Source organism: Oncorhynchus clarkii, chromosome 8, assembly GCF_045791955.1.
Source record: "Oncorhynchus clarkii lewisi isolate Uvic-CL-2024 chromosome 8, UVic_Ocla_1.0, whole genome shotgun sequence".
In the NCBI taxonomy this organism is placed as follows: domain Eukaryota; kingdom Metazoa; phylum Chordata; class Actinopteri; order Salmoniformes; family Salmonidae; genus Oncorhynchus; species Oncorhynchus clarkii.
In genome coordinates, this window is record NC_092154.1 from 20,850,827 (window position 1) to 20,875,290 (window position 24,464).

The 24,464-nt window shown below is 42.3% G+C and overlaps 1 protein-coding gene across 19 annotated transcripts in view; it reads right to left on the reverse strand.

Annotated features, from left to right (window-relative positions):
- The window catches only part of LOC139415091 (protein 4.1-like), a 106,275-nt gene that overhangs the window by 24,765 nt on the left and 57,046 nt on the right, over positions 1-24,464 (reverse strand). For all 19 annotated transcript variants that reach the window (XR_011634937.1, XR_011634936.1, XR_011634935.1 and 16 more), the window contains 3 exons: positions 10,481-10,585; positions 7,637-7,679; positions 493-568 (listed from right to left, as the gene is read on the reverse strand). Coding sequence is in view for 12 of the 19 variants with exons in the window: in XM_071162902.1 (XP_071019003.1) it covers positions 493-568; positions 7,637-7,679; positions 10,481-10,585 (224 nt within the window). In the remaining 7 variants the exon portion in view is untranslated. The remainder of the gene's footprint in view (positions 1-492; positions 569-7,636; positions 7,680-10,480; positions 10,586-24,464) is intronic.

Sequence of the window (24,464 nt, forward strand, 5' to 3'; positions counted from 1 at the left end):
TCCGTGTACAGCATACCGTTCCCCCTTGTGCTCTGCTCTTCTGACCTTATCGACCAGGGGTCTACTGCATGTTGCTGCTGTGGTGTGCAACTACTGTGCAGCACAGTACTACAGCTCCCTTTACAGGATTAGAGGTTTATATATTCACAGTGGTACAGTGAATAACAGTGCTTGCTTATGTGTTAGTTACGTGTGCATGCTGGCCGAAAAACAACATGTACTGTAGATACCGTAACAGTACAACTATTTACATTTCTTGAGTACAAAATACTCTGGAAAGATGTCAAAAGTGTGAATGCAACATTTTAACAGACTGTAGGTTATTGACTGCTCCGGGCCACCTGCGTGGCATACATACATTCTGTGTTTGCACAACTGGGCAGATCATTTCATTGCTATATGACTAACATTACAAAGCCAAACAATCAAATGTACAATGAAAAGGAGTGGCTGTTTGACCTTTGTTTCCTTATGAAACGGACAGTACAATACCTGGTAATATCCTCGGTCAGCTGGGACGGATCAGGAGGGTAGAACTTGACATTGAACGCTAACTGCCAGGAGGCATCTGTGGAGAGAGAACAGGACTCGTCTGATTTAAAGACTAAAGGAAATGCATCCTTCATTATCATAACACAACATATTATACATTCCTCTGAGGCGCCAGGCCACGTGTTCAAGCCTAGAAGTGACTCCGGCTAAGCATTTGGGTGAGCGTTTGTACTGTATGTAGAGGAAGGCAATTATTAGTTTAGTGTCAAGTAACCAACAAAGAAAAACAAGCGATGGTGGAATCTTCCCGAGCCAGATGTGCTAAGAACACACCCGTGATCAAACAGCTGTGCTCATCGACTGTCCGTAAGGAGTGTGGGTGTGGTGGGGGAGAGAAATCAGAGACGGGGGAGAGGGGGCAAAGAGATGGAAAGAGGAAGAGAACACACTGGGAAGGAGCGCTGTAAGCAATTACACAACAGCTAAGACCTGCGAGGAGAGGCTTTGAAGTGGAAGTTTTATCAAGCCTGGAAAGACATGGGCCAGCCTGAGGAGTTGTTTTGATTTGGTCGTGCACAGAGACTAATCTAAAATGGCAGAGTAGAAACAAGGCCTTTAAAATTACACTCCTTTTCCATTTTGAGTATTCATCATTAGACACGCTGAGGGGACTTTATCAGTAAAATAGACTACATTTGGATTCAACCAGCTAGCAGAAAACATTTCAGAACCACACACTCAACTCCCACAAAAGGGTTTATAAAATCAACGTCAAATCTTCAACACTAAATCATGATATGGATTCACTTTTATATAAGCAAATCTACTTTCTAGTAGTAGCCTACTTTTTATATAGAGGCTACTAGTGTTGGGGTCAAATGGGGGCCAGATGGGCTTATACTTCCTGTTGTCAGCGATAAGAGAGCCGCCATGTGAGATGAGACAGGATTAGCAGTGCTAATACACACTACCTACTCAACTCTGTGTGTGTGTCCAGTCACAGACCACTGGCTTGATGTGGCAATGCCTAGAGCCTCGTCAGCATTAGGGTAGGGCTGGTTGTCACCTAGCAACCGCTAACTAAGAGAGAAAGAGAGAGAAGGGGTGGGTCGGGGGGTAGCGCTATCCTGATTACACCGGGGAGAGAAGAGATGGATGATGATCACAGTCTCTCACCTTCTGGGTGGGAGACATGATGTTATGCAATGGCTCAATTTACAACAAATATCCACCGTGTCCTGACATAACAGACTTAAATGATCTTCCCACTCTCTTTCCCTGAAATTTATGTTCCAAAACATGAGGAATTCAGGCTTTTTCATCCAGAAAAGGGATAGTGAAATAAGAGGTTTTCTGTGTCTGCTCATCAGTGGAGAGTGAGAGTCTAGCTGCAGGCGAGTGAGTTTAACTGGTCTGGTCTGGACAGTATGCTTGAACAGAGTAATCATATAGGGATTCCATGCTGCAGAACTGAACGGCTCTGCTTTTCATTCTTCCCAGAACCCTGGGCCTCATGAGAAGGAAGATAAGGAATTAGGGCCAGGCAAGGAAGGAATTCCATTGACTGTGTGGAGAAAATGACATTAGGGGATTAATTCATTTCTCTTTTCAAGTCTGTACAACATCGAGAATTCAAGGAAAATCATAAACAATGCTCTTTTCCCCCCCTTTTTAAATCTACAAAACACAAGAAGGAAAACCATGCCAAATTCACACATGCTTAGTACGGGCATGGGATACAGGATATGTTATTAAAGAGGAATTCCAAAAATTACCCCACAAACTAAACTGCCACTGTTCCTCTCCTGTTACAACTGTGGTCATATTGTAGCCATTGTCCTTTGGTCAGACCGAGCGGAGAGATCAGTGACCGTTTGAGGAAGCAAGGAGCAGTTAGGTGAGGATCTGTCCAAGAACATAGTGATTTCTTGGTGTGTGTGTGAGCGGTAGAGAAACAGTGCAGAACAGTATCTTCAGCTGTCCAATTAGGTGTAGTATTTCAGGTGGGAATGGACAAAAATCGATAGCAAAAAAATGGTGTCATCTAGCACAGAAACAGCTTTGGAAATCAGGGTAATTTTCTAAGTAAGCATTCATGAGCAGACTCTTACAAAGTAAGCGTTTTTTTTATAAAGATGACCTTCAAAAAGTCAGCTGTGGTGGTATGACATGGGCACAAGGGATTTCAGTCTCCCCCTCATCTCTGGCCTGTTTTTTGATTTTCAATTATCCTTGAAACGTTCCAGTCTGAGTCACAGGCTGAAGATAAATGGGTGTGAGCTGAGGCCTCAATTCATGTGATAGGCTAGCCTCCATTCCCTAGTACCACACACACTATAGAGTGCTATTACAGGGCACACAGGCACAGCAGTTTGCATGAAATGGAATTGGGAGGGGAGTGCCATATCATAGAATCATATCCACAAGCAGTAATACCCCCAGGGGTACGCGCAATGCTGTTCGGGGGCACGCCAAATAAAAATGTGAATCACATTTTAAAAAATATATAGACTACTGTTCAAAAGTTTGGGGGTCACTTAGAAATGTCCTTGTTTTTGAAATATATATATTCTTTTGTCCATTAAAATATCAAATTGATCAGAAATAGTGTAGACATTGTTCATGTTGTAAATGGCTATTGTAGCTGGAAATGGCAGATTTATGAAATATCTACATAGGCGTAGAGGCCCATTATCAGCAACCATCACTCCTGTGTTCCAATGGCACATTGTGTTAGCTAATCCAAGTTCATCATTTTAAAAAGACTAATTGATCATTAGAAAACCCTTTCGCAATTATGAAAGCACAGCTGAATACTGTTGCCCTGATTAAAGAAGCAATAAAACTGGCCTTCTTTAGATTAGTTGAGTATCTGGAGCATCAGCATTTGTGGGTTCGATTACAGGCTCAAAATGGCCAGAAACAAATAACATTCTACTTAAACTCGTCAGTCTATTCTTGTACTGAGATAAGGCTATTCCATGCAAGAAACTGAAGATCTTGTACGATGCTGTGTACTACTCCCTTCACAGAACAGCACAAACTGGCCCTAAACAGAATAGAAAGAGTGGGAGTCCCCGGTACACAACAGAACAAGAGGACAAGTACATGAGTGTGTCTAGTTTAAAAACAGATGACTCACAAGTCCTCAACTGGCAGCTTCATTAAATAATACCCGCAAAACACCAGTCTCAACATCAACAGTGAAAAGGCGACTCCGGGATGCTGGCCTTCAAGGATGCTGGTTATCAAAGGGCAAAGTATTGAGAAGTATTTTTTTGAATTGAGAGACGAGCTTAAAGTTCTCTTTACTGACCATCATTTTCACTTGTTTGACCGCTTGCATGATGACGAGTTTCTCACACTACTGGCCCACCTGGGTGATGTTTTTTCTCCCCTGAATGATCCGAATCTAGGATTACAGGGACTCTCCAACTATATTCAAAGTGCAGGACAAAATTGAGGCTAAGAAGTTGGAGCTCTTATCTGTCTGCATTAACAAGGACAACACACAGGTCTTCCATCATTATGATTTTTTTGTGTGCAAATGAACTCAAGCTTACGAACAATGTCAAATGTGATATAAAACGGACAACACAAACTGGATTCGTTATCCCTTTCATGCCCTGCCTCCAGTCCATTTACCGATATCTGAACAAGAGAGCCTCATCGAAATTACAACAAGCGGTTCTGTGAAAATGGATTTTAATCAGAATCCACCGCCATATTTCTGGATAGGGCTGCAACCATTGTTTCTTGCCTTGGCAAATCACGCTGTTAAGTCACTGATGATCTTTGCAACCACATACCTATGAGAGTGGATTCTCGGCCCTCACTAGCATGAAAACTAAATACAGGCACAGACTGTGTGTGGAAAATGGTTTAAGACAGACTCTCTCCAATTCAACCCAATATTGCAGAGTTATGTGCATCCTTTCAAGCACACCCTTCTCATTAACCTGTGGTGAGTTATTCACAAGGTTTTATATGTAAGATGGCTAAATAAAGAGCAAAATAAATGATTTGTATTTGTGTCCTGGTCCTATAAGAGCTCGTCGTCACTTCCCACGAGCCGGGTTGTGACAAACTCACCCTCATTCTTATGTTTAATAAATGTATCGTATAGTGTGTGTGTGTGTGTGTGGCAGGCTTACAATGATGGCAAAAAACAACAATTGAGCTGAAGGTTGAATGTTTGAAGGGGTACGGGACAATAAAAAGTTTGGGAACCACTGCTCTAGAGGTTAAGAGCGTTGGATCAGTAACCGAAAGGTTGCTAGTTCGAATCCAGAGCCGAGTAGTTGGGAAAATAATCTTTCGTTCTGCCCTTGAGGAATTCACTTAACACTAATTTCTCCTGTAAATCGCTCTGGATAAGAGCATTTTTAGTAATTGACTAAAGCCTAAATAAAAAAACTTTTTTTTTTACGCACATGTACACGCTAGAATTAGAATGCACGGTAGAGTATGAGAGAAAACAAATGTCATCAAGCATTTCATATTAAAAGTATTTTTTTCTTGCGTCTACACAAAGCAATGCTGGTAAAGTGAGAGGATAAATTGCCAGAAAAGAGACTGTTTGCATTATGTCGGGAATTGTGACGTGTATAGTAAAGTCTTCCACACATTTAAGTCTACATTTAGTGTTTATAATGTAATGACCTGGCTAGATCATAAACGACAAAAGTCCAGACAGAGGATTGAGTTTACGAATTCCCCGTTTATTAACAACTCAAAACAGGCTACTGTTTGGCTGTTGCCCACGCAAAATAAATCAAGGATCCCAGTATAAAACAACACTGACAATCTCTTGTTAAGATGGTTAACGTAAGAGAGAACAATGGCTAAGCATGGTCTTACACTTGCAGTGCTCCACCAACCACAAGGATGCTTGGCACCGGAACATTCTAGACATTCCAGTGGTTGGCAGATAGTAGGTTGTCAAACCCTGCAAACACTGGGTACTGGTAAGTACAACACAACAAACAAACAGCATAACACACAGCTGTCTGTGCAGGTAGCTACAAAAAGTTTAGCTGCCATTGCCAATAATACATTTTTGCAAACAATAACTTTATGTCCACCATTGTTGATTTCAAGCACATAGCCTACAGGCACATAGCCTATGCAGGCCACGGCTGGGAAACTCGAGGAACGTCGTTCAAGAGACAATATTGTTAAGCAGAAAGATTGAGACTAGCTTAATTTCATCCAAAAATGTAGGAAGAGGATAGCTAGCTTTTGCAAGCTAACGTTATCTGCTGTCACTTCAACAAGAAGCAACTGAACACATTGACCATAAAATCCACCCCTCCAAAGAAAGTATGGCTCCGTGGCTTCTCCGAGACAACACCCGATCTGTGATCGGATCCACGGCCGAAGCATGGCATTTCAGTAGAGCCAGCCCTCGGCAGGCCGTATAGAAAACTCTATAGAGCATAGAGGTAGCAAGCTTGCTAGCTATTTAATTTACCCAGTTCACTTCTATGCCAGGGATAATGCTCACGGCTGTTTGAGATGCTTTAGCGCCACAATGGACAGCATCCACTTTGAGAAACAACTTCTTGTTAAAGTCATCCTTCCATTGTTGATAGCCCTGGAAGTTCAGGGATGAAATGTGCCCCGCAGATTGACGAGTAGACACCCAATTTACCCGTCTCATTTTCAAATTGATCCTACTTTTAATAAGTTTTTAATTCACCATGTGACACTGACCCCAGGACATTGTGGGATTGTTTTTACAAAGCTAGAGATGACTTGGAGAAAACCTCAAACCCAATGTTTAGAACGACAATATTATAACAATTGCTTTAAAGATTTTGTAATTTGGGAAGGTTTTCTTGGGGTACTCCAAGTTACTATTATATGCGTTTCTGGCATTGAGAAATAGGCGCTACACCGCCTTTAAAGAAAATGGAGTGTCCCAATATCTACCATTTCCCTGGATCCCACGGGCAGTCAGTGACCATAAACCCCTAGTGATCTCAGTTACAGACTTGGTAGTGAACTCTGCGTGCCTATAGACCGGAATCAGTCAAGTCAGTATAACAGTGGTCTCACTTGTCAGAAAGTCAACGGATCTGGAGCATTATCTCAGAGAGCAAACTGTGGCTGACAGACAGGTATAGGGCATCTGTTCCTCACTCATTGACGCAAGGTGTTCAAACAGTTCAAACAAGACAGAGATAAGTCGAGAAAACAGGCATAGCTTTGGTTGCTGGACAGCCAGGTAAAATGGGGATTTCTTTGCTGACGGTCATCTGCTCTTAAATGTTCTTGCATCGTCACTGACAGCCGCTGTCACAGTCGGTGTGGCAGAAAACTCAAACACAGAACGACCAAAAGGCACCAGGCTGTGCCTGGCTTAGTGCAGTGACTGGATCCTGGGCGACCTGCAGATGTGGGTTTGGATAACAACATTAAAATCACTACCAGGCAGCACAATGGGTCTTTATTGAACCAGGCAGGGGTACAACACATGAAGCAGCCTTGACTGTTGCATCTTTCAGAGGGAGGATCCCATTCCCTTTCTCTCCCCTGAAGGAGGGACCAGACCAGCCCAGCGACTCTGAACATGATGCAAACGGATACATCAAGTTAAGGAGAGAGAAAGAGGCCAGTTTTGGGCCGCTGTAGACTAACGCATACCAGGCCCTGGACAGGAAAGTACCTCCGCCCGGAGCTGCCGTTCCCATGACTAGAGTGAATTCCCTCTGTGTGTTTATAAACGCCTGGTCGTTGTTACTGGCAGTGCTCTGGAAGTATCAGACTGGGGATGGGTGAGCAGCCTCCCCCCACCCAACACACATCATCCCAAACACATCCCCCCAGCACCATCCAGAATTACTGCAATCCAGTTACCAGATGTGAAAAGAGCATGTCACTCCAGGAGACGATAAATAACGTATCTGCTCAAGATCCAGTAAATGTCAACAGTAACATTAGTTATTCGTTTTACTGGAATAGACTTGGGGGATAGAGTGATCGAGTGCTTTGTTAGGAGAAATTATAGGGTATAGTGTGGAAGTCTTTCTTGAGGTTGGTATGTACAGTAAAGCCAATTGGTGTGAACTCCGGTGGCCATGTTACTTAATGAGACACTTCATACAGAAAGTTTCAAAAAGGTTAAAAAGCCACAACTTACTGCAGATCTGACGTTTGATCTCCTTTGTAGGGTCCAGCCAGCACTATAGAAGAGAAACAAAGGAGATATTAGCTTTGGTATTAACAAGTACGCAGAAATTGTAACACAGTATCAAACTTCTACCAATTAATCACAGACTTCAAATTTCCCTGTTGAGTAACCACGGTGATTGGCAACACGTTAGAATAATGAGATGGGATTTTGATTGTAAAAGCATTCATATTGCAATTAACTACTTGGCCAGACTATACCACCTAAACATAGAACACGGTGCCGTTTCTAATACAAATACACTAGGACCTCCTTTTATTTCCCTTCTCAGGTACTTTAGTAGATCAGGTATGTCAAGAAAAGTAGAATCAAACACAAGACAGAAGGTAGCATTTTGCACAGAGCTACTGTAAAGAGCATAACTCTCAATTTAGCACCAGTCCAGACCACAGACAACAAAACTAGCCATGGTGGTCATTACTGGTCTGATCCCTGAACTTCAGCACACCACTTTCATATAAACAAACACACATGATGAAAACACATTCCACTAAACTACACAGCCTAGCCTCTTCCCTCATCTCCACACCCCACCCCCGTGGCTAGCCTACAGTTTCCAGTTCAAAGTGGAACAAAAGTCAGCATTTAGCCCCACTGCAAATATGCTAATCTCGCTCCCAACAGTCTCCCTCACGGACTGATCTGGAGCCTGCAGAGACAGTGGAGCGTGTTGACTGTCTCATTAACTTCTCTAGGGTAGGGGGCAGCATTGGGAATTTTGGATGAAAAGTGTGCCCAAATTACACTGCCCGCTACTCTGCCATAAAATATAGAATATGCATATAAGATTTGGATAGAAAACACTGAAGTTTCTAAAACTGTTTGAATGATGTCTGTGTATAACAGAACTCATATGGCAGGCAAAAACCGGAGAAAAAATCCAACCAGGAAGTGGGAAATCTGAGGTTTGTAGTTTCGACTCGTCCTATAGAATACACCGTGTCTATGGGGTCATGTTGCACTTCCTAAGGCTTCCACTAGATGTCAACAGTCTTTAGAACCTTGTTTGATGCTTCTACTGTGATGTGGGGGCAAATGAGAGGGGAAGGAGTCAGAGGTCTGCCAGCAGCCACGAGCTCAGTCTCGCACGTTCACATGAGAGCGACCTGCATTCCATTGCATTTCTGAAGACAAAGGAATTCTCCGGTTGGAACATTATTGAAGATTTATGTTAAAAACGTTCCTAAAGATTGATTCTATACATCGTTTGACATGTTTCTATGGACTGTAACGGAACTTTTGGACTTTGTCTGCTCGTGCGCCATGAAGTTGGAATACTGGGCTGAACATGCTAACAACAAGGAGGATTTTGGACATAAATGATGGACATTATCGAACAAAACAAACATTTGTTGTGGAACTGGGATTCCTGGGAGTGCATTCTGATGAAGATCAAAGGTAAGTGAACATTTATAATGCTATTTCTGACTTCTGTTGACTCAAACATAGCAGATATCAATTTGGCTTGATTTGTCGTCTGAGCGCCGTACTCATGTTTTTAAATTATTATTTTTTAAATCTGACACAGCGGTTGCATTAAGGAGAAGTATATCTTTAATTCTGTGAATAACACTTATCGTTTATCAATGTTTATTATGAGTATTTCTGTAAATTGATGTGGCTCTCTGCAAAACCACCGGATCTTTTTGAACTACTGAATCTAACGCGCCAATGTAAACTCAGATTTTTTTATATAAATATGAACTTTACCGAACCAAACATACATGTACTGTGTAACATGAAGTCCTAAGAGTGTCATCTGATGAAGATCAAAGGTTAGTGATACATTTTATCTATATTTCCGCTTTTTGTGACTCCTCTCTTTGGCTAGAAAATGGCTGTGTTTTTCTGTGATTTGGCTCTGACCTTACATAATCGTTTGGTTTGCTTTCGTCGTAGAGCCTTTTTGAAATCGGACACTGGCTGGATTTACAACAAGTGTATCTTTAAAATGGTGTAAAATACATGTATGTTTGAGGAATTTTAATTATGGGATTTCTGTTTTGAATTTGGCACCCTGCAGTTTCACTGGCTGTTGACAGGTAGGACGCTACCGTACCACGTACCCTAGAGAGGTTAAGCTCCAATTACAGTGTGCAGGGGAGAGTTCAACATCCAGGCCCAAAACCATAAGATGTGAGAAGGATACAGTCTGTGAACAAGGCCTGTGTTCAAGAGCAGAGTCAGTTTGGACTGAAGTTTGTGAGCGGAGCCTCGTTTGTCTCCAACCAGTGATATTACAGCACTCTCCAATAAACAGTGTCGACACAGATATGGAAAATAACGAATGTTATTCCCTGGAAGCATATCTGGGTTCTCTGGAGGTTTACTGCACACTTCAGACATCCTGTGAGGATGGGGTGGACTTAAAGTACTTCCCTGTGTTTTATCATCCATCACAGGCCTTGGTTAAAACGATCAATTATATGGTCTATCAGGCCCGCTGAAGGTTTAGAATGTCTAAAGAGTGCATATTGATCTTGAGGAATATTATGTGGTATCAGTTACAAGTCAAGCCATTAGTCATTGTTGCTATTGTAGCAGAGAAACAATGTAAAACGTTTAGGACATAATTGCAAAAACATCTGTGCCATTAGGTGAGAAGGTTATATGATACATTTCATGACGTAGTTATGCCTGAAGTAGTACTGGTACTTCAGAAACAAAACATACAAAAAAAATGGATTGGAAAGCTTTATGTACAAGAGGAGTTTGTATTTTGTAATGTGTTTGCTGTTCTGGAAAAGCCTCTTATTGTACAAGAATGTGGTACAAAAAACAAAAAAACTTTACCGTCTGGTCAGCGTTGTCTTTGAAACTCAACCCAAAGTAGTCCTTCTCCAGTAGGTTCAGGGCTTCACACACTTTGAAAAACAGGTACTGGCCTTTGGCCCGTTTCTACAGAGAGGGAAGAACAAAGGGAAGAGAATGAAAAAACATTACAGTAATCATCAATTAGAAAGAACAGTTGACATTTAGAAATAACGACCTACAACCCGCAGCGAGGCAGATTATTTTGAGAACTAGACTCGGGATAAATATTTCTACCACCCATCATTCCTCATGCATTTCATTTAACGGAAAACACCCTTACAAAACTTAAATGACAAAACCTTAAATGACACAATCTTTCACAGTTCGTTACAACAGGGTTAATTTACGTGGAGTTTAATATATGTGGCTCATGAATGCAACAGTTGTAATGGTTGTGTGTGGAAAGTGTCAGAAACTCTAGAGAATGCACTCCCCCGGGGCATCTCTTGGGTGTGAGGTGATATTTGCCCTGCAGACAGACAAAAGTGCAGTTTGGGACAGCTTGGCAGCTTTCTTCAGCTGGTCCTGTATTCACCTGCACAACAGAACTAGACAGTATGGGCATTACAGAAAAATCCCCACGGAAGCCCATGAACTGCGTGATCACTGCATATTGGTCCTTTGACACTTGTGGAATGAGGGAGCAATTTGAGATGAATTGCAGTGTGGACAAAGGGGACAAACTCTACCACACACCTCCCCGGGGTAACACATTGCCTCAGGCAGAAGGAACAATAACCATAAAAAGTTCACAAAGGACAATGACGCTGCATTCTAGAACGAGGGGGGTGGGGGAATAAAGAATGCTGTGCATTTGTGTTTCTCCTCCTTGGGAGGGTCGAGACATTTAAGATATGCTGGTATCAGCCAGCACTTCAGAGAAAGACACTTGAGGCTTTTTGAATACCTCTTAATTTCCCCTCTCCCTGACAACAGACACTGTTACATTAGATAGTATGTTGAGTGTGTGTGTTTAGACTATCTGCTGGGAGGCAGCAACATGCTGGTAGCCAGAGGAGTGCAGCCCTGAGAGACTATTTGGCGCCAGTAGATTCTGAGTTGTTTGTCTAAGGTTTTGCCTTTGGTTTCAAATAAACCTCTTTACATATTACCTTGCATCTTCTGCCATGGCACGTCCCTCTGAGCTACATATTGATCAATCAGAACAGGAACTCAGTTGATTTTTTTTCACATTGTAAATAAGATTTTGTTCTTAATTAACTTGCCTGGATAGATAAGTTTGATAAAATAAACAAGGCTGATGGGGAAGACAAATGTTCAGGGCCAGCTCTTTCTACTACTAAAGCACTTTAGTGCTGACTGGTCAACAGTCATTAAGTATTGTTGGCACAGAACAAAATTGATTTTACACATGTTTACTATTGATCATGCAGAAGCCATTGCCTTGGAGTGCATTATTCAGCACTTGAAAAAATACACACAAAAAAAACCCAGAGATTTCAGATGCTTCAAATTTAATCTTGGGTTACAGTGCAAATGCAATGGAACCGTCTGTGCCCTAGGCTGATAATTGTGCCTGACAGAGAGAGACTGCAGCACAAGCAGACTAGTCCTGATATGAATTACTGCCTCCTGCTCAGTGTCATGTAATTCCCAATAAAATATGTTTGATGGCAACATCTCACTGGAACGAGAAAAGCAACCCAATCTCATTGGTGGGTGTAACAGTACAGAGCCACAGACCAAAGGCTTCATAAAACTTCAGGCCATACACTGTATATTCCATCCAAATAGGCTAACACAGTCTCTTACAGCCTTAAAAAAATAAAAAATAAAATCAGAGCTATTTACGCTATGTTCAACTGGAGGTGAGGTAAACACACATGACCCTAATCCCCATGGTGTTGGTGAGAGAGATGCTCCTTCCTGAGGGCTGTCGTAACCAGGACAATGCTCCATGGAAACAAACTTGTGCATGAGAGGCAGATCATCCACTATGGGTCTCTATGGACTGAAGCCACCCGTCAAAAAGGTGTAGCTAGGCCTATGCTATGCTAGCGAACTACTAGCTTGCCTCATTAGGTTTCTTCCATTGGCCAGCGCGCTACAGTGCAGGTCAATTAGCTTAGTCATTAACATGCTAACAGAGGGCACTTCAGGACCAAGGGCTTTGCCCTGTCAGCTTTAGCCACGGAAGGAGCATAGAGCATTAGTAATTAGTACCTCATTTGCAATCACACGTCAAGCGAGTTTGCGTATGTTTTACGTCAGTTTTTGTGTGTACATTCCCTATACATGTGCGCCAAGCTTACAAAGGGTGTATACAAAGCACCAGAAATCTTTGGAAACATAAAGTCATGCTTTGGCACATTACAGTAAATGAGTGGTCGAATTATGAATGTTAGCGAGTTGCCCTGAAAACACACGAAAGTTCAATAATGCAGCGATGCAGGAGATGATGCATAGAGTAACAGTGGAACAGCCAACAATACACCCAGTGAGGAGGACTAGCAGGCTAAGTGGAGATGGGTTAGTGCTGGGTGCATTACTGCAGCCTAATTGAAATTCTGCTAAGGATTTAACAGAGCACATGGTTAAGGGTAGGAAGCAGTTTTTACTCACCAAAGTAACAGTGAGGTGAATGACTTTGTAATTATAGGTAACGAGCGTGACTACAACTACGTTACTGTTATTTTGTATACATTGTTTTAGCAACGGTCATTTTTTTAAATATATATAATATTTGATAGTTACATATTGGGATATTCTTTGACATATTGCAATATTTATTTCAATGACTGATCAAAACTAATTTTCTCATTGTGCTCTCGTCTCTGCGCAGCAGATACTCACTAGTCAGTTCATTAGGGACAAACAGCTAATACTGAGTCGGGCCCCCCTTTGCCTCCTGAACCGCCAGAATTCTTCAGGGCATTCAATAAGGTGTCGGAAACGTTTCACAGGGATGTTAGTCCATGCTGACGCGATGGCATCCCGCAGTAGCTGCCGAGGTACATTCCTGCTGCGAACAGCCGTTCCATCTCATCCAAAAGATGCTCTATTGGGTTGAGGTCTGGGGACTGTGCAGGCCACTCAAGTAAACTGAACTCGCTGTCATCTTGCAGGTGTTGATTTTCCACTCAATTGTCCAGTGTTGGTGATCGCGTGCCCACTGGAGCTGCTGCTTCTTGTTTTTAGCTGATAGTAGTGGAACACAGGTGGTCGTCTGCTGCAATAGCCCATTCGTAACAAGGTTCGACGAGTTCTGAGATGCTGTTCTGCACTCCACTGTTGTACTGCACCATTATTTGTGGCCCACCTGTTAGCTTGCACAATTCTTGCCATTCACCTTCCAGCTCTCTCAATGAGCTGTTTTTGCCCACAGGACTGCTGCTAACTAGAATTGTTTGGGGTGTCGCACTATTTTTCAGTAAACGTGAAAAGCCCAGGAGGGTGGCCGTTTCTGAGATACTGGATCCAGCGCACCGGGCACCGACGGTCATACCACGCACAAAGACACTTAGAATGGGCAAAACCAATAACCTAACGTTCAACTGAACAGTAACGGAATGCCTCATTGCCTGCCTCTCACAGTCTGTAGGAGCAATCCATTTTTGTGAACGGGGTGGTGTACCTAATAAACTAGCTGGTGAGCGAATATTGTGAGCAATATGTTTGGAACATCGAATCGCAATACATTCGATGTTCTACTCAAGTAGGCCTACACATTGTCCTACTAAACAAATGACAGATTTGGCCCAAAATCTAGGCCTCTTTAAACACTGGGAATCCACACTGGATTTTCTACTCATTTGGCTTTATGGGTGCATTCCTGATGGTCTGGATATTGTTTTGCAATCAGAGAAGGGATGGTTCCATCTCTGGGGAATTAGAGACAGGGTGGGAGAGAGGAACAGAGTGGGGGAGAGACAGAGGAGAGTATGTGACGCCGTCTGTCCATGGCTGGAAGAACCCTGATATCCAGATGCAGTTTTATAATTTCCCATAGGCTTTTAGAGAATCAGCTGTAAAACACTCCACCTCTTCTTCTCCAACACGACGAGAATTAAACTCACACATTCAAACATCTAGAAAATCGTGGGGCAAGGAGAGAATGTGACAGACAATAACTCAAACACCCTTAAAAGCCTTTTTGTTTCTATCTGCAGAGAAGTGTGTTGTGTGATGGTGAGGCTGGTCTCTCTGGATCCCCAGAGCTCTGGGTTGTTACAGCGGATTAGACTCAAATGTATCCATCGGGACTGGAGCCCTAATGCTCGATGAGCTGGACGGCTAAATAATGCAGCAGGAGTCTAGCCAAGCAAAGCGCAGTGGAGGCAACAATGTACTGCACAGAGCCACACCACTGGCTGAAGAGGAGAGGACCGTGTTGCTGCACTCACTGACTGTGCCTCTCCTCTCTAATGAGCCCCAGACGCCATTACTGTTTGTTGACACAACATATTACGGTTTCATCACTCTTATATTGCAAGGCACTCACAACGCAAGGGAAAATACTGTATGCGTGAGGACAAGGATATACCGTACCTTGAGTTGCAGGGCTTTGTCAGAGTGATTGAGAATCATGCGTTATGTAGTGTGGCAGTATCAGAGCACGGTGTTTCTATGATAGCTTATGCATTAGACTCCAGCTCTCTCGCTGGTACTACAGAGTGAGCGGAGATTCATTTATAGGCTAGTCCTCTTTAGATATGCATGAATATTATTTTCTAGTACACTGACATTACAAAAGGGGTTGATTGAAGGAAGATCAATAAAGTAAGAGACAGGAAAATGAAGGATAGGATAATCAGAGTCGTAGTCATTAACCTGTGGCCCAGTGGCACCTCATGCCCATCCCACCAGTGGATCCACCCTGAAGCCCAGACCCCCAGAGGAGAGAGGAAAAGGAAAGAGGGGGAGGGAGGAGAAAGGGGGGGAGGGCGCCGCCGAGGCTGCAGTCTCCCAGAGACACCTCAATGCCCCACTGAGTTCTAATGGGCTCGGTCTGCCTGGCCTGGGTGCTACACAGCCCAGCAGAGACGAGGAGGGCGGGTAGAGAGACCCGGAGAGCAGCAGAGACGAGGAGGGCGGGTAGAGAGACCCGGAGAGCCTCAGAGTTCCAGCAGGTTCCATTCTGCACTGGTTTCAGTGTAACTTCTCAGGGTAGAGAGATTAGAGAGTACCTTGGAGTCAGCGAGAGAGTAAACTCAGGCTGTGCTATAGTGTTTAAGAGTTATATCACTCATTTTGCATTGACATTAGCTTGCAGTTGAGTGATGACTAAGGAACTAAACAACAATGAGAGAAGAGCAGCCTATAAATCATTTTTACAACGGGAGACTGTTGAGAATGTCTGAAGCGACCCTAGTGTGTTAACATGACACATGCAATTGTTTTCCACTGAGGGTTAGTGTTGGCGTTTGCTTTGCTTCTCCCAAAAATTAAGGTTAATCTCTGGAATGCTTTCTTGTCCTCATTTATTTTCTAAACGCTCTCAGATAGATGTAATTCCTCCACTGCAGTCTCATTATAAATTTGCCACTGTCTTCTGGCTGAATACTCCCCAACAATGGCATGTACTGATGCCTCAGCTTTTCTGAAACTGCGAACAAAGCTGTCTCTGTTCAAACAGCACTGTGCAATTAGTGTTGGACCCCATTCACAAACCATACCTCCATCGCAAAACGCATGTTCAGCGGCCCTGGGATCGACCATTAACACTGTCGATCACACAGTTCAACCCTCTCTAGCCTCTGGGATATTAAAATGACTATCCTACACATGAATAACCAATGAGACAGTCAAAAGCAATAACATAACAGATCAGAGCCTGGTGAGGTAGACTTCCGCAACCAACTAGCTTTAACACTCGACTTGTAATTAAGAATAAAGCAGCTCCATCTATTTTACAGAGTGGATCATTGGATCACTGCCCTCTGTCACTTCTACCTCTTCCTAGTCCTTTAGTCTTTTATATGTAGAGATAACTGGCTGACAGACTGGAGGACATGATGACTGGTTATGACTTTGCAGTCAGGGAGGGTTGGTTTGCCACGTGTCTGCGGGGGACAGCATATGCTATAGGTTTAATCTGTGGGGGGCTCAGAACCCCCCGCTAATCTGCCCTGCCCGTGGTGGGCTTCAGAGAACCAGACGTGAGAACCAGACGAGCCCCCGCCATCCACCCTGCTTTTACCCCAGCCAGGCCCTGGGGCTTGGGCAGGGGTGTCACCCGCCCCAATCCCTCCAGCGTCTAGGTCGGATTAAGGGACGGCCCTCTCAATCAGCTCATTGGCTGATCTTTTACCCACTTCCATCAGTACGGGCGCTTACCCCAGTAGTGCAAAACATAAGTGGTTCCCAAATTGCAAGATGTATGGAATTTTGCTTTAAAACTGCAAAATTGTCTTTGCACCTCCGACAAAACAAAGAGTTGCAGGACAAAAACCTGCTAAATGTTCTCTCCACCAACAAGAGGAGTGAACAGTTTGGGTCACGTACAATGCGCAAGAAGATATGGGGCACACTTGCAAGATGTTCCCCAATGTTGGAACAGGGACCTGAGTGAAAATGTTTGGGAACCTGTGCATTGCACCACATTACTCCCACCCATACTCAGGCTTCATGTGCATCCGAGGACAAGAGAGAGAGGGCATCCAGCCCTCCACCAGACACAGGCCCAGTCCAATGATCTCCCAGCCCTAGACACACAACACTGGTCATTACACAGCCAAACCAGATGATAAAAAATGAAAACCCATGGAAGAAGCCAAATGGAGCCAGACTTAAAAACGTGAGCTAAAGTCCAATGTAGTGAAAGCTAATTCACCTGTACAGTACCAGTCAAAAGTTGAGACACCTACTCATTCAAGGGTTTTTCTTTATTTTTTACTATTTTCTACATTGTAGAATAATAGTGAAGACATCAGAACTATGTAATAACACATACAGTTCAAGTCAGAAGTTCACATAGGTTAGTCATTAAACCTTGTTTTTCCAACCACGACAAAAATGTATTTTGGCAAGTTGGTTAGGATATCTACTTTGTGCAGACATTAATTCACTGTATCACAATTCCAGTGGGTCAGAAGTTAACATTCACTAAGTTGACTGTGCCTTTAAACAGCTTGGACAATTCCAGAAAAGGATGTCATGGCTTTAGAAGCTTCTGATAGGCTAATTGACATGGAGGTGTACCTGTGGATGTATTTCAAGGCCTACCTTCAAACTGTGCTTCGCTTGACATCATGGGAAAATCAAAAGAAAATCAGCCACGACCTCAGGAAAATAATTTGTCGACCTCCACATGTCTAGTTCATCCTTGGGCGCAATTTCCAAATGCCTGAAGATACCACGTTCATCTGTACAAACAATAGTACGCAACTATAAACACCATGGGACCACGCAGCCGCCATACCACTCAGGAAGGAGACGCGTTCTGTCTCTTAGAGATGAATGTACTTTGGTGTGAAAAGTGTAAATCAATCCCAGAACAGCAGCAAAGGACCGTGTGAAGATGCTGGAGGAAACAGGTACAAAAGTAGCTATATCCACAGTAAAACGAGTTCTATATCGACATAACCTGAAAGGCCGCTCAGCAAGGAAGAAGCCACTGCTCCAGAATATCCATAAAATAGCCAGACTACGGTTTGCAACTGCACATGGGGACAAATATCCTACTTTTTGGAGAAATGTCCTCTGGTTAGATGAAACAAAAATAGAACTGTTTGGCCATAATGGCCATCGTTATGTTTGGAGGAAAAAGGGGAAGGCTTGCAAGCCGAAGAACACCGTCCCAACCGTGAAGCACGGGGGTGGCAGCACCACGCTGTGGGGGTGCTTTGCTGCAGGAGGGACTGGTGCACTTCACAAAATAGATAGCATCATGAGAACAGAAAATTATGTGGATATATTGAAGCAACATCAAGACATCAGTCAGGAAGTTAAAGCTTGGTCGCAAATGGGTCTTCCAAATGGACAATGACCCCAAGCATACTTCCAAAGTTGTGGAAAAATGGCTTAAGGACAACAAAGTCAAGGTATTGGAGTGACCATCACAAAGCCCTGACCTCAATCCTATAGAAAACTTGTGGGCAGAACTGAAAAAGCATATGCGAGCAAGGAGGCCTACAAACCTGACCATTACACCAGCTCTGTCAGGAGGAATGGGCCAAAATTCACCCAACTTATTGTGGGAAGCTTGTGGAAGGCTACCCAAAATGTTTGACCCAAGTTAAACAATTTAAAGTCGATGCTATCAAATACTAATTGAGTGTATGTAAACTTCTGACCCACCGCGAATGTGATGAAAGAAATAAAAGCTGAAATACATCAATCACTATTATTCTGACATTTCAAATTCTTAAAATAAAGTGGTGAACCTTACTGACCTAAGACAGTGAATTTTTACTAGGATTAAATGTCTGGAACTGTGATAAACAGAGTTTAAATGTATTTGGCTAAGGTGTATGTAAACTTCCGACTTCAACTGTATGGACCACAAAAAATGTGTTAACCAAAACAAAATATAGTTTTGATTTTAGATTCTTCAAAGTAGCCACCCTTTGCTTTGACAACAGCTTTGCACTCACTCAACCAGCTTCAAGAGGAATGCCTGGATGTGTGTTTTGGATCATTGTCAGGTTGAGAAACAAATGACAGTGGAACTACACGCAAACCAGCGCTGCAGAATGCTGTGGTGGCCATGCTGGTTAAGTGTGCCTTGAAATCTAAATAAAATCAGACCGTGTCACCAGCAAAGCACCATCACACCACCTCCATGCTTCACGGTGGGAACCACACATGCAGAGATCATCCGTTCACCTACTCTGTCTCACAAAGACATAGCGGTTGAAACCAAAAATTGGGACAGATTTCCACCGGTCTAATGTCCATTGATCATATTTCTTGGCTGACGCAAGTCTCTTCTTCTTATTGGTGTCCTTTAGCAGTGGTTTCTTTGCAGAAATTCGACCATGAAGGCCTTAGTCATGCAGTCAGTCTTCTTTGAACAGTTGATGTTGAGATGCGTCTGTTACTTGAACTCTGAAGCATTTATTTGGGCTGCAATTTCTGAGGCTGGTAACTCTAAATGAACTTATCCTCTGCACCAGAGGTAACTCTGGGTCTTCCTTTCCTGTTTGCACCTGCACTTAAAGAAACTTACAAAGTTCTTGGAATTTTCCAGATTAACTGACCTTCATGTCTTAAAGTAATGGACTGGCATTTCTCTTTGCTTGTTTGAGCTGTCATGTTGTAATAGCCCTATTTGGTAAAAAAAAAAAAGTCTATCTTCTGTATGCCACCCCTACCTTGTCACAACACAACTTACTGACTCAAACGCAATAAGAAATTCCACAAATTAACTTAACAAGACATCTGTTATGTGACAACCTCATGAAGCTTGTTGAGAGAATGCCAAGAGTGTGCCAAGCTGTCATCAAGGGAAAGGGTGGCTACTTTTAAGAATCTCAAATATAATTTCATTTGTTGAACACTTTTTTGTTTACTACATGATTTCATAAGTGTTATTTCATAGTTTTGATGTCTTCACTATTGTTCTACAAATGTAGAAAATAGTAAAAATAAAAGAAAAACCCTTGAATGAGTAGGTGTCCAAACTTTTGACTGGTACTGTATACTGACATTACAATAACGAGTAAAACCATCTGATATGTGGAGCTGGAGAAACAATACATGAGCTCAAACAGAGAGAGAGAGAAAAAAAAAAAAGACTGACTGATTTGAGATGCAGGCTAGAGTGGTATAGAATTCAGCCACAAACCTGTCCAATAATAACAGCTATACCATGCAGAGACGATGAGAACCATTTAGTGAGCCAAGACTGGCTGCCTTGATGTGTTCAGCCTCTCTATCCTACCTCTTACAGGGCACACCAGAATTTACTGGCTCAAGATCAAAAATGAAATAACCATAATTTATTGCATTCTAGAGATGGGCCTAAATCAACAATAAATCCTTTAACCCAGCTGAGATTTAGACCTACCAAATACAGTATTAGCAACGTTGTCATGGTCCCTGAGAGAAGCAGAGTCAGCAAAATGGTTAAATCTCATCTCCCTGATGTTCGTCTCTGTGCACTCCTCTCCCTGCTGTGTGTCCTAGATGGTCGGGTGATTCTCATGAAACCAGTTTTAAACCAAGACAGTTGCAAACATGATGCATCTGCAACAATCAACTGTCATTCTGAAGACTAAGATGCCTAGTTTATGGCACAGTTATCTTTTAAATCAATGTTACATATTCACCTGAATTTTGTGCATTTTCAACCCAAATTCTCATTACCGAAATGTGTCCAGATTAAATTTGCAGGTAATTTTATACAATTTTACTTTAGAAAAAACTAACTTATTTGAATAAAACAAAATATGTTGCGGTTTGTCCAATAAATCATAAAAATAGTATACTGGTTGAAGTTTACAGCAAACTAATCTTTATGTAAAATATTGTCTGGACATGTTTCTCGTTACAGTAAGACTTCTTGAAGTTGCTGTAAACACTACAATCGTTTATTTTAAAAAATATTTAAAAATGACCCACGAATCTAGAGAACAAGTTACACTTAAATTTCTTCACTTAAATGCCTTCAAAACGAGAATCTTATTCTCAAACGCCCCCTTTACAACGCTTGACCTTCTCCTTAGCGAAATTACTAAAAAGCATAGGCAAATTGGCGCCCATAAACACTGATTTCCGATTGCTATGAAAACTGCCCTAATTAAATCGGCCACTCCGATTAATCGGTCAACCTCTAGTCACTATAGTACCTTATTCGAATCCAGGCTGGATCACAACTGTCCGTGATTGGGAGTGCCATAGGGTGGCACACAATTGGCCCAGCGTACTTCTTAACTGACTTGCCTAGATAAATAAAAAGGCATGAAAAGGGCTTTAGTGATGTGGTCTCGTCATTGCGTTCTCCTATTACTTCCAGATTGCGACAAGGACATTACCGAAACACACCTCAATACAGACATTTTTAGGATGTTTTTGGTAATGTGAACCGTATTGTAATGATAATAAGCTCTTTCTAATGTAGTCAATAGGTGTGCTGTGCTGGTAGCTTTATTTACTAGGACCACTGCTCACACCTACTGTATAGATGTTTTGTAAAACAGTTATTTGATAAAGTAGGGGTTGTTAAGAAATATGGGTGTATAAACCATTTAATTTACTTAAAGCCACCATCTGGAGTTTGTGTTTAAGTAAACAACCCTGCCACTTAGAGGATGTGTACCTGTTTTAGCACTTACCTATATTGTAGAGCCCAAGACAGTTGTGTCAATGTCCCCAAATATTTAGATACTTTATAGGCATATCATGTTATGCCATGTGCCCATAGGATACCATTCAATTTAGATAGATACTCTTAAAATACATTAGTGCTTACCAAAAAAAAAGAAAAACATCCAAAAGTCCAATTCAAGGTAGAATGGAAGAATTGGAGAAGTCAACAACAGAAGCTGCAATGTATTTTTGCTCACTATAATCCATTATACAAGATGCCAGTAGGTGAATGACGGCTCGATGTCAATCTGGCATCTTCCTGCTGTTGAGGAAGACATCAAAATAAATCAAATCTTAACTCCTTTCTACCTCCATTTAGTTCTTTGGTTGTTTTTATTGGTAAGCACTTCATGATTTTTGTCAAAGTTGTTGAGCACCCCACCATCCCTTTGATTGCTGAAGTGCAAAGGCCCACCAGAACTCACATCTAAAATACCTTAAAACCATACATAACCACTTCCTAACAAACTAAGTGGCTGTAAAGACATAAGCATTTAAAACCCAAAAAATCTTAAGTCCACTTTTGACATTGAAAAAACATGCATGTAGTTATAGTACTTATGCCAAAATAAGGGGTGAACTCTCTCAACCAGCTTCATGAGGTAGTCACCTGGAATACATTTCAATTAACAGGTATGCCTTGTTAAAAGTCATGTGGAATTTCTTTCCTGAACCTGGACAAATCAGCTGGGCTAGACAATCTGGACCCTCTCTTTCTAAAATTATCCGCCGCCATTGTTGCAACCCCTATTACCGGTCTGTTCAACCTCTCGTATCGTCTGAGATCCCTAAAGATTGGAAAGCTGCCGCGGTAATCCCCCTCTTTAAAAGGGGGTGACACTCTAGACCCAAACTGTTATAGCCCTATATCCATCCTGCCTCTCTAAAGTCTTCGAAAGCCAAGTCAACAAACAGATTACTGACCATTTTGAATCCCACCGTACCTTCTCCGCGGTGCAATCCGGTTTCCGAGCTGGTCACGGGTGCACCTAAGCCATGAATAAAAGACAGTACTGTGCAGCCGTCATCAACCTGGCCAGTCTCAATAGCCTTGGTTTCTCAAATGACTGCCTCACATGGTTCACCAACTACTTCGCAGACAGAGTCCAGTGTGTCAAATCGGAGGGCCTGTTGTCCGGACCTCTGTCAGTCTATGGGGGTACCACAGGGTTCAATTCTCGGGCCGACTCTTTTCTCTGTATATATCAATGATGTCGCTCTTTCTGCGGGTGATTCCCTGATACCATTTTGTATACATCTGGCCCTTCTTTGGACACTTAACTTCTCTAGGGTAGGGGGCAGCATTTGGAATTTTGGATGAAAAGTGTGCCCAAATTAAACTGCCTTCTACTCAGGCCCCAGAACATAGGATATGCATATAATTGGACTGATTTGGCAGGCAAAAACCTGAGAAAAATCCATTCAGGAAGTAGGATTGTTGTTTGTTTGTAGTTTTCTATTCAATGCCATTACAGTATCCATTGACTTAAGACTCAAATTGCAGTTCCTATGCCTTCCACTCAATGTCAACAGTCTTAATAAATTGTTTCAGGCTTGTATTTTGAAAAATGAGGGAGTAAGAGCAGTCTGAATGAGTGGACCCTGCCGTGTCAGAGCTTTTTCATGCGCGCGACCGAGAGAGTGCCTTTCTTGTTTACCTTTTATATTGACTACGTTATTGTCCGGTTTAAATATTATCGATTATTTAGGCTAAAAACAACCTGAGGATTGAATACAAACATCGTTTGACATGTTTCTATGAACTTTACAGATACAATTTTAATTTTTTTTGTCTGCCTGTTGTGACTGCGTTTGAGCCTGTGGATTACTGAAGAAAACATGTAAACAAAGAGGTTTTCAGATATAAAGACACTATCAAACAAAAGGAACATTTATTGAATAAATGAATGTCTTGAGTGCAACCATATGTAGATCAAAGGTAAGTGATTCATTTTCTCTATTTCTGACTTGTGTAACTCTTCTACTTGGCTGGTTACTGTTTGTAATGATTTGTCTTCTGGGCCATGTTCTTAAATAATTGTAAGGTATGCTTTCGCCGTAAAGCATTTTTGAAATCTTACAGTGGTTGGATTCACAAGTTAATAATATTTAAACCTATGTAAAATAATTGTATCTTTCCTGAATTTTAATAATGAGTATTTCTGTATATGAATTTGGCGCTCTGCAATCTCACTGGATGTTGGCCAGGTGGGACACTAAAGTCCCACATAGACTAGAGAGGTTAACTACCCTCCAAACGAGCTTCAATCCTATACAACACTCCTTCCGTGGCCTCCAACTGCTCATAAAAACGCTAGTAAAACCACATGCATGCTTTTCAACCGTTCGCTGCCCGCACCCGCCTGCCCGACTAGCATCATTACCCTGGACGTTTCTGACCTAGAATATGTGGAGAACTACCTAGGTGTCTGGTTAGACTGTAAACTCTCCTTCCAGACTCATGTTAAACATCTCCAATCAAAAATGAAATCTAGAATCGGCTTTCTATTTCGCAACAAAGCCTCCTTCACTCACGCCGCCAAACTTACCCTACCGATCCTCGACTTCGGCGACGTCATCTACAAAATAGTTTCCAACACTCTACTCAGCAAACTGGATGCAGTCTATCGCAGTGCCATCTGTTTTGTTACCAAAGCCCCATATACCACCCACCACTGCGACCTGTATGCTC